Genomic DNA, 10150 nt, shown 5'->3' on the forward strand with positions numbered 1-10150 from the left:
AGTACCTGGAATGGCCAGGTATCTGCATCTCTGTAGGCATCCCCGTAGGATCTTTCACTTCTGGGTAGTTGTTAAATACTGTTGTTGACCTCTGAAGGTATTTTGTTCAAGAAGCTTCCCACAGCAAAGCCAAGTACATGTTATCAAAGAATGCATGCCCTCATCATATCATTTGAGTGGAAGTATTTCTCTACATGGCTGAGGAGGGTTGAAACATGAAGATACTAAGCTGTTCCTCAAAATTAAACCAGAAGCCAAACTAAAATCTGTGGCTTCATGATCTAGCTTTGTATTTTCATTATGTGACACAGCAAAACAAAGACAGTTGTAGCACGTTGCCTTGCCCTGTCTTGTTTTGTCAAAGCAGCCACTGTAGCACAAGTACCAACCTTAATAGGTATTTATCCTTACTACTTCCACAGACATTGCAGTGCTGCATTTCCCCTGCTCTTTTACCCATGTCAGTGCGTACTACAGAACACCATTTTATTGCTGAAATCTGTTTGCTCGGAGAGATGGGGCTAGCTCAACACAACTGAGTTTTATGTCCATACCTGCCTCCGGTTTCCTTCTAGGCAATTTACAAACATCAGCTAATTCAGCATGTACCATCAGAGCCTGGTGACAGCCTGCTAAGTATATCTATTTGGTTTGGAATATAGAAGTTCACAAGAGAGGAGGATGCTTTTGAGGCTAGCGCTCAAGTCTGGGATCAAATAAACACCAATTCAGTTCCTGCAGTTTTGGCACGGCTTAGCTCCCTTGATCAGAAGCACGATGGTTTCACCTCCATTCAAGTCCTTCCACCTACTGTTCCCAGCTCTTAGTCATCCCCTTCTCAGCAGCCCCCTTAGGCCATCTGTTCTCTAGGAGTCAGAGGTGCCTTGTTTTCTCCATGAAGAGCAATGCAGCTGTCCTAACGGGGCTGAGCAGCACGCTGCCTTGGATCAGCCGACGAGAACACAAGGCACAGACATTTATGCAGCCATCTGAACACAGTCCAGTGCTTTCAGTTCTTCCCATTTGTAAAGCACAGATAACAGTAATACTTCCACAAATCCAAAGATTTCTGTAACAGTGGTTTGACATCTCAGGGTTTTAAAAAGGCTCCTAGTCATGATTTATTTTCACATAGCAAAACAACAGTAGCACGAACATGGATGATCTTACAAACAGCTTTATAAGCTGTCTTATATTTCCCTCCTTCTCAGTCCTTTTGTCTCAAGTCATACTAGCAAATATGACTAGTTCTTTTTTAATTAAACCAATTTTGCTGGTAGTAGTACCAGCTTTAAGACCACCTAATGTAAGAAAGGTGGCAGCAGGGAGGTAGCAACACCTTAAGTGTGGACTAAATGACCGCCTGAGGTCCCTTCCAAGCCGAATTAGCCCATGAGCCTATAACCACAGCAGCAGGAAATGCCTAGAGCTGACCAGATTAACCTTCCTTCCAGTTCTGAGGCCCAGGATAAACCAGTCTATGAAGAGATGTGTCACCTGTCTGGTTTCAACACAGCTTCTCTTGTCTCTTCAGTGATTTTAACACCATCAGCCGGCATCCTAGTCACCATGCTGAGTCCTCGGCAGCAAAAGCACACATAGCTGCCTCATCGACATCTGGTCTTATAAATACAGGCTCTGCACTGTTGGATAATCTGTTAACAGCAGAACAAATGACACTGAAAGAGTAATTAGCAGCAACTAGGAAGCCTTTGCGTTCAGGAGGAAAAAAATATTTGTTTGGTAAGATACACAAGTAAACACTGATTGCAGTCAGCAATCCTCTGTGCTTCAAGGCTTGCAGTGTGCATGGGACTTGGTGCTACTGCAAGATGCCAGCAGCAGCCCTAGGCTGAACCCTGCAAAGCCAAAGGCTAGGTCGGACACAGGGGATAAGCATGCTGTCCTGCCACGTGAACATGGCTTGGTGACAATTTGGAACAAGTCCCATAGGTACGAGCAGCCCTGGCAGGGCCTCCAGCCCCTCTGAAGTACCCGCACCAAGCACGTCAGTCGGTACGACTGCATCAGCATTTGTTCTCGCACAAATTTCCATCCACTCGAGCTCATCAGCACCCGCATTCACTGCGTGGTGAGCAGCTGCCACACCACCATCCCGGGATCCAGCTGGAGCAGCGACATATGCCATGTCCACACCACAGCCGTAACTGTATTCGGTCACAGTGGAGCTACACAGTTTGCCTTATGCCTACTCAGCCAAGAAAATAGCCCCTACGATGATTACATGGAGGAGCCATGCTTATTCTAGATACTATTTCATAGCTTCTTATCATGGTTTTCAATACCTACACAAAAAGATGAGGCAATACACTACAGCAGGGCCCCAACATTATTTTAACAAGATTGGGTTCTGCAGCATACACGCATTCGTTCTGTGGAAAGAGGGCTCATGTTACTAGTCTCTAAACTAGACGGCTCTCAAGGGTATCAAATGGAGAAAGACTTCTTCCCTTTGACACGTTTTCCATTTCCACTCCAGTTATTTCCTCTAACTGCTTTTCTACAGACAGCTTCACTCAGGCCGCTCAGCTCCTGCTCAGGGGACCCACCATTATTTCATTTTCTAAAAACCACAGCACCATGCACACTGCTGCAGAGACAACTGATGGTGCACAGTGAGGTCACAAGTTCTCCCAGGAATCATCCAAAAAGGCAGAAGAGGAGAAAACAATTGAACTTGTTTGATCTCCAACAGGCAGACAGACTCCCCAGTTCTCAATTGGTACCAGTGGAGATGCACCAAGGATTAAGATATCCCCTTGTGTTTGCTCAGAGGGGCAAAAAGGGGCAGTATACCCTGATCCACCAACTATCCTTCAACAAACCCTGCACTGGCCCAACAGCCATACATTACACATTACGCCACTGCAGCACTGATTGCACAGATCCTCCAAAAGGGATTTACAAGGTTAGGCTGCCAGCACTTAGAAAGCTGGAAAACAGCTGAGCCAACAGGTGAATGTTTTGCTTACATATTCCAGGGGACTTCTTTTCCCCTTCTTAGTAAGCTATGGCACTGCAAGTCTTTCACTTTGGTCATGGGAAACATTATTTTCTGGGTCTACGGATAAAAAAAGTGGGTCGTGGCTGACGACCAGAGGCTCAGTAAAATGTGTTCATGCAGTGTCCTTCCCTTGGAGTGAATCCTGGGATGCCTGGGGGATATTGCATGGACTGTTGGAAGTTGGCTAGAAAGGATTCTAAATCCTCTAGACGTATACCTGTATTTTTTAAGAAGTCTTACTCCAGTGGTGCTTTCTTTGAACCAGATACAATCCCGGACCTTCTCCCCAGAGCACACAGCACGCACTTTGCTCACTGCTCAAGGCAGAGGTCCAGAATTTGGGGTGCTCACAGCTAAACAAGCCGTCCATACACGCTGCAGACCCTGCCAGCAGTAGGAAACCATTACAGGCCATTCTGTATTGCACAGATTACATCAGAGGAAAAACAAATGGGGGGCGAGGGAACGACATCCCTGAGATGTTGTCATAAATGCAGTTTTCTGAAAAAGAAAAGCCCACGCAAGCACCTGACCAGGTATCGCAGCACTTGCTGCTTTTCAGACTAGGCAACAGCAACCCACACGCTGCTCACAGCATGAAAAAATACCTTGATAACCAGACCTGTGTGCCGCTGAACGCAATTAATTAACGAGGCCAGAGACGAGCTGCAGAACAACCCCCTCCCCAGGTGCTGTGCGTCTACATGGAGCAGCAAACAGGCTGCGGATCATGAACGCGAAGGTCACACGAAGGGAAGGCACCGCTACATCGCCTGCCACAAAATGGTAGCACCAGCAATCCGAGGGCATGGGAGAGAGATAACCCTGGATCCCCCCGGCCTCCCTGACATGGCACCCAGCAGGGTGGGAAGCAGGGCTGGGGGTTCAACCGGAGCAGCCCCCGGCCCCTAATTGCAACCACACGGGGGGGGACCCCGAACCCCACTCGGAGGTGGGGGGGGACGCTCCTGCCGGCTCAGGGGGGCCCCCACAGAGGGGATAACCCGCCCACACCGGAGATAGCCCCCCCACACCTCGCACCGCAGTGCCCCGGCGCTCTGCAGCGCTGCTCACACGCAGCTCCCCCCAGCACTGCGCTGCCCGTGCATTGCATCGCACCGCCCGTGCGCCCCAAGGCGCTGCCCCCTGCAGCCCCCTCAGCTCCTCTATCCCCCCGTATCCCCTCACGGCCTCTGCGACCCCCTGCAAGCCCCCCAGCCCCTCTGCTTCCCCCCCGCACCCTTTCTCCTCACGAGCCCCGCGGCTCTGCCCTCGCCCCCCCGCAGCCCGGGACGCTCCCCCCCAGAGACCCCCCCCACCACCACCACCTCACCTCCCGACGAAATTCTCCAGCACCGAGCTCTTGCCGGCGCTCTGCCCCCCCACCACGGCGATCTGCGGCAGGTCGAGGTTGGCGTTCTGCCCGATGGCGGCGAAGGCGTCCTGCAGCCGGTTGACCAGCGGGATGAGGTCCTCCATCCCGCGGTTCCCCATGGCTGCGGCGTGGCACCGGCACCCCCCGAGCTCGCACCGCTGCTGTTGCCGCCTCCGCCTCCTCCTCTCGCCTTCACCGGCGGCTCAAGCCCGGCCCTCACCGCCCGGCCGCTGGGCACCGGCACCAGCCCTCGCCCCGCTCGACGCTGCCCGGGCTCGGCTCGGCTCAGCCCCGCCGCGCCTGCACGGAGCCCTGAGCCGCCGCCAGGGGGCCTTAAGGGCGGCAGGAGCCGCGCCGGAGCCTGGGAGTTGTAGTTCGCTACCTCAGGGGTCCGCCCGGTGGCAGAGACCCCCCCCCGGTGTCGTTCACCCGCCCACCGTCGTCGTCCACCCTTGGCAGGCTCCGGGTCACGGCCGAAAGTGCCGCGGGGAGGAGTGGAAGAAGGGCTCGGGGCTGTGTGGTGCCCTGGTATGGTTCAGCTGGGCACCTGTGTGGTGCATCAGGTACCTGCCCGTGGGCCTGTCCTGCTCAGCCGCTATCTCTGTTTAGTTTAGTCACTGTGTATGCACTGTGCAGTCAGTGTCCTGTCACGATTTGGTCAGTACGTGTGTATGGTTTGGTTCCTGCACCTGTACAGTTTGGTCTCACAGGTGATAAAGGTGTGCAGTTGGTCAATGCGCACTGGGGATGGGGAAGGGGTTGTGTCAGGATGGCACTTGTGGAATTGCCAGAATACACAAAATACTTGATACGATTCAACTAGAGACTTATAAAAACACTTGTGCATTTCTGCTGCTTGATCCTCATTGAAACATGGATGAAAAACATAGATTTCTGTTTACTGCTGCAACAGAGTAGGTATTACTGTTGCTCCTGTCCTTGCTTTACACAACCGCAAACAAGTGATTCATTTCACGCACTTAGATTTTCATTTTTAAAAAGTCACTCATCTGCAATAAAGAGAAACTGATTTTAGGCTTTTCAAAGGGTTGCTTTCTTATAAAAATATGAGGTGAGGCCATATTTGATTTGAAGCCCTAGCAGGGAAAACAAGCATTCAGAAAATAAACTGATGGCTAGCAGTGACTCAGGAGAATGCTGCATTTCAAACACCTCTCAGTTCGTGCTACCCAGTACTCCTGTTTGCAGCTTAGAGACAGCTGGGGGTGGTGGGGGAAAGGAATAACAAAAAACTGCAACAGATTTTGAGCTGTATGTTTTGTTTTAAACAGTAACTTTTTATTCATAAGGCTTCTGAGCTAAATTTCACAGATGTCCCTCAAATTTAATCTGTACAGAAATATGTACCAGGGTGAACAGAGAAACTGGAACAGCCACGCTTGATCGTGAATTTGCCTCACTGTGTCATGGAAGATGCCCAAGGAAAATGCTTCAAGAAGATCATCAGTATGCAGGTAAGACAGCTGAAGGAAGGGAAGAGAACAGATCTGCTCCATCTGTATAGGTAACATTATTGTAGGCCATACGTGGGTTGTTTTGGGGGCTGTTGATGCTATTTTTTCCTCTCAGCAAATCTCAAGAAACAAGCTTAAGAAACTCAATTGATGCTGTGGACAAATGTCTTTGAGCAGATGCTCCAAGGTATTCTGATCACTTACGTTGAAGGACTCTAAAAAAAGAACATTGCTTTTCCTTCAAAAGTTGATAGCTACTCTTTGCTAGAGGTCACCACAAAAAGAGCAAAGAACATCAGAGACTTAAAGAATAACATCACCTTCTTCCCTGGGTCAGAGCTAACATTCAGAGTACTTCACACCAAAGGATCTTTGAAGCTTTATCTGAAGAACTATGAGAAGAAAATTGTTCTTTTCTTAGACGTTGGCATAGCCTGAAATTCACCCACACAGGTCCAAATTCAATACAGAGAAAAGAGCTACCCAACTACATCACTGCAATAATATCTCATAGTATAACAGCTGTGCTAATAAGCCTTAATGGCCCTGACCAGCTTCACCTGATGCCTCTCCCCACATCTGTGGGCTTAAGAGCTCTATTTAAACTCAGCCCAGAGATACGGCTGCTTGGCTCACTTATGGAGGAGTGCTGTTTTCTAGCTCAGTCATAGTCTTTGGTGCCTATAGAGCTGTTGGATTCTGGTTTCGATTTAGAGGTTTCAATTTGGAGGTTGGCTTCTTAGCTTGTTGTTAGTTATGCCATGTTACTGTAAACCTACCTTGAAATCACTAGACCTAGTTTTAATGTCAGCCTGCAGGTTGGTTTCCTAATTTGCCCTTTTATGTGTCTCATCACGATGCTGTGTTCTTTAACTGGGACTCTTTGTTGAGCCTGGCTGTTGTGTTCATCTGTCCTGCTTGTCCCCCCCCTTTGAGTGTTGTAGGACTGGGCACTAGTAGGCAAGGCCCTTGCCCTGTCACCTACGTGTTTCATCCCCTGGTTCCTGTTCCTTTGGGGAACAGCCTTGTTCTTGCTGCCCCCTGGCATCAACATTTACTGCTTAGATAGTGCTCATAGGGACTTGACTTTGCTCCCTTCCTTGCACCCACTCCTATGAATCCACACCTGCTTTTAATGCTTCCATTAAAGCAACTATATGTGATTGTAACAACTGACGTTTCTGTTAACAATAAAAACATCAAACTGCAAATACAGTGTTTCACTCCCTGCTTAGTGTTCGAAGCAGTTATTTTGTTCTCAGTGATCCCACTCCAGCACAGAAATAATCATTCTGTATTATACCACTAGAAGAAAAATCTAAAGATAATTTAATGCATTTGTTTTGCAAAAGGTTTGTGACAGAATATTGACAGCACAGTAGGTCAACAGCTGATATTTGAGACTACAGGGAAAAAATAGGGTTAATGTTGCTGGTTAAGGAGCTGGTACAGCTGAAAGGCTCGAGTATGACTTCTTTGCAGGTATTTTTCAAGTATTTTTTCCCCCCCATGAAACTAAGACAAATCTGGGGAAATATGTGGGCCTATTATCCAGGAGTCCTTCATCTAATTAACTGAGGCCTCAAAGTCCATGGGAGAGAGATTAGGGAGCTAAAAGGGTGTTCTCCAAGTAGACAAGAAAGGAAGAAGGGAGGGAAGGGAGAAAAGTGGTAAAATTCTGTAGAAATATTGGCAAGCTTCACACATTTCTCAGCAGATCACTATTAGTGGAACACTGTAAGAGGGACAAAACACGTTCAAGTCTCCAGTTTTGCAGTTGCACTCGGAGGCAAGTGAGGACACAGTATACGCCTGCAGCATTACTCCTACAAGAATTCATTAATATCATGGAGTCTACCTAAGCATTTCTGCAGTGATTGTAATCATACAGCCCAGACAGACCCAAACAGCACTGAAAGCAGCGAAGCTTGATTTTTAAGAAGCTTTAGATACCTACACCTCCCATTGATGAAAACAAGAACTGCAGGCACTTAGAATCCCGCTCCTAAAACCTTCCATTTTCTATTCTGCAAGAAACTGAGTTGTAAGGATGTTAGTAGCAAACGGGCCTTTTGATTCTGTTATACCTCCTCCCTGTGACTTAGGCAGCAGCATGTAGGAGCTATAGGAGAAAAACAACTATGTGATCATCCTTCAGGGGAAATGCTGAAGAATAGCAATGTATGTGAAATAAAAAGGAATTTTCCAAACTGGAGCACACAGAAAAAGCTATTTCTACCTTAGAAAAATTTATGATATCAGCAAAGAAAAATGAAGATAATTTTTTTTACAGGTATAATAAGTATGTCTGGCCATACATTGATAGGAATCCCTAAAAACAGACATAGGCATAGTTGTATGTTTCTACGTATTGCTATAAACATAAAGGCAATTGTGTATTGATTTTTGTTGCCTCATGCAAACAGAACTCCCAGTTCAGTTATCCTAATGAGACATAGTCACTTCAGTGATGGATTCTGTCCTTCATTCCTTGCCCTTGCAAAAATAACACATCTAGTCCTCAGAGAAAGGCAAAATCATGAAATACAATTAGTTTGATTCTCCTAGTCACCTGCAAACTGTTTCTCAGAGATACAGACGTCACACAGTTTCTGTTGACTCCAGGTAGAGCTATGAATGTTCGGAACCTTTCATGGTGGTTCATGAGGTGGATGGTCCTTTGTTTCCTAAGTGGTGGTTCTTTAGGTTCCTAAGAAATGTTTATAAATAGAGGTAAGAATATAAATTAAATGTTCATAAGTAGGGGTAAGAATATAAGTTATAAAAAGGATTGGGGATAGGATTGTTGCTCTGTGTATCAGTACAGAGTATACTATATAGCCAATGAATAGTTAAAAAGCTTAATTAGAACTAACTTCTTAAATTGTTTCTCTATAGGCAGTTTTATAATTTGTATAAATTTTTAAAGTATTTTATAAGTACTTAAATACTACTATAATAGTGACGATACTATAGTAGCGTCATTGGTCTGTTGTGGTATCAGTTCTTAAAGAAAAAGTTTCTCTAATGCTCCTATTGGTTAGAAGAAGCTATCTGAAAGAAGAATTGCCTTTAATTTTGTGATTTTCAAGTAGTTTTTCCTTGCAGCACAGAATAGTGAAATACCTTTACCTTCTGGAACAGGAAATTTGCTAAGCTGGTCTGAGAATCCCTCAAAAAGAGTATAAGATTATTGGAAAGGATTATCTTTAATGCAGCTCCCCGGGAGCCAGAATATACATAAGAAGCTGAACATTATAGTTCATTAGAAGAAGGATCTGGGCATAGATGTGAGTTTAAATTAATATTTTAAGAGCAGCAAAGCTGAGTTCTCAGCTTTCCACATACAGTGAGATAAATGCAAAATAGTTCCTGGAATATATTTTATCTTTTGGGACTGAAAGTTGCTGGTAGAAGCGGATTAGCCATGTAGTGAAATTGTGGTAAAAGTAGTATCTTAGTTTACACCTTGTGGGCCTGCCCTGCCAATCAAGAAATATTAGGAATAGGTTTCCAGAGCAGTAAAATGAAGAGTGGGTGCAAATATCTCACAGATTATCTTGCTTTAAAATATTTTCTGCTATTGCTTTCACACGTGTGAATGTAGTCTTCCTACAGATAAAATAGACGTGGAAAACAGTGTAATTCCAGTAACTAATACCAGCCTTTGAGGGCAGACCTGGTGAAACTTGACATTGTTAGCCATTCTTTCAATGGATAGCCCCCAAAAGCAGGATAAAAAAAAAAAAAGTACTTTATAGCTCCATATGCTTTTTTTTTCTGCAAGGAGTTTGGGAGGTTTAGAGACACTGAAGTGAGAACTAGAATATATCCTAGTGAAATGGATGAGTAATAACGCCCTCCTTGCGGATTTCAGAGGAAGTTGTGGGCACCAGAGTTTCTTGGTACTCATAGGCACTGAGAAACTGGGACTGCTATTGAAAATCTGAGTGTGCACAGCTTCACTAAAGGTTGCACAGCAAGTCTTGGAACTAAAATTAAAACATACATCTGCACCATCCAGTTATGTTCTGTAAACTAGAAATGTCTGGTTATCTGCAGGCCCGATCTGGTCCCTGGAACAAAATCATATAGCCCAGCAAAAACTTGTCTGACTATGTAATGCAATCCAGCTCCTGAATAAAAAGCTTTCCTATGGTCTGTCCCCTTATCTGCCAAGAAATTTCATAACCCTGATCTAATTGTATAGAGGTGTGATGCAGGTTGCCTTATAGTGATGATCCAAAAACTCATGTTAGTCTCTTTATTGAAGAG

The 10150-nt window shown here is 46.0% G+C and overlaps 1 protein-coding gene and 1 long non-coding RNA gene across 14 annotated transcripts in view; one reads left to right on the top strand and one right to left on the bottom strand.

Annotated features, from left to right (window-relative positions):
- Positions 1–4693, bottom strand: part of DNM1 (dynamin 1) — a 68217-nt gene extending 63524 nt beyond the window's left edge. For all 13 annotated transcript variants that reach the window (XM_040532013.1, XM_040532012.1, XM_040532008.1 and 10 more), the window contains exon 1: positions 4359–4693. In XM_040532013.1, the coding sequence (XP_040387947.1) occupies positions 4359–4519 (161 nt within the window). In that variant the 5' untranslated portion in view covers positions 4520–4693. The remainder of the gene's footprint in view (positions 1–4358) is intronic.
- Positions 4694–4747: 54 nt separating this feature from the next.
- On the top strand, positions 4748–7239 carry LOC121057591. Its single transcript, XR_005813852.1, has 3 exons — positions 4748–4963; positions 5759–5875; positions 5991–7239. It is a non-coding gene; the product is annotated as an uncharacterized LOC121057591 (long non-coding RNA).
- Positions 7240–10150: the final 2911 nt, after the last annotated feature.

Source organism: Cygnus olor, chromosome 19, assembly GCF_009769625.2.
Source record: "Cygnus olor isolate bCygOlo1 chromosome 19, bCygOlo1.pri.v2, whole genome shotgun sequence".
Lineage (NCBI taxonomy): Eukaryota > Metazoa > Chordata > Aves > Anseriformes > Anatidae > Cygnus > Cygnus olor.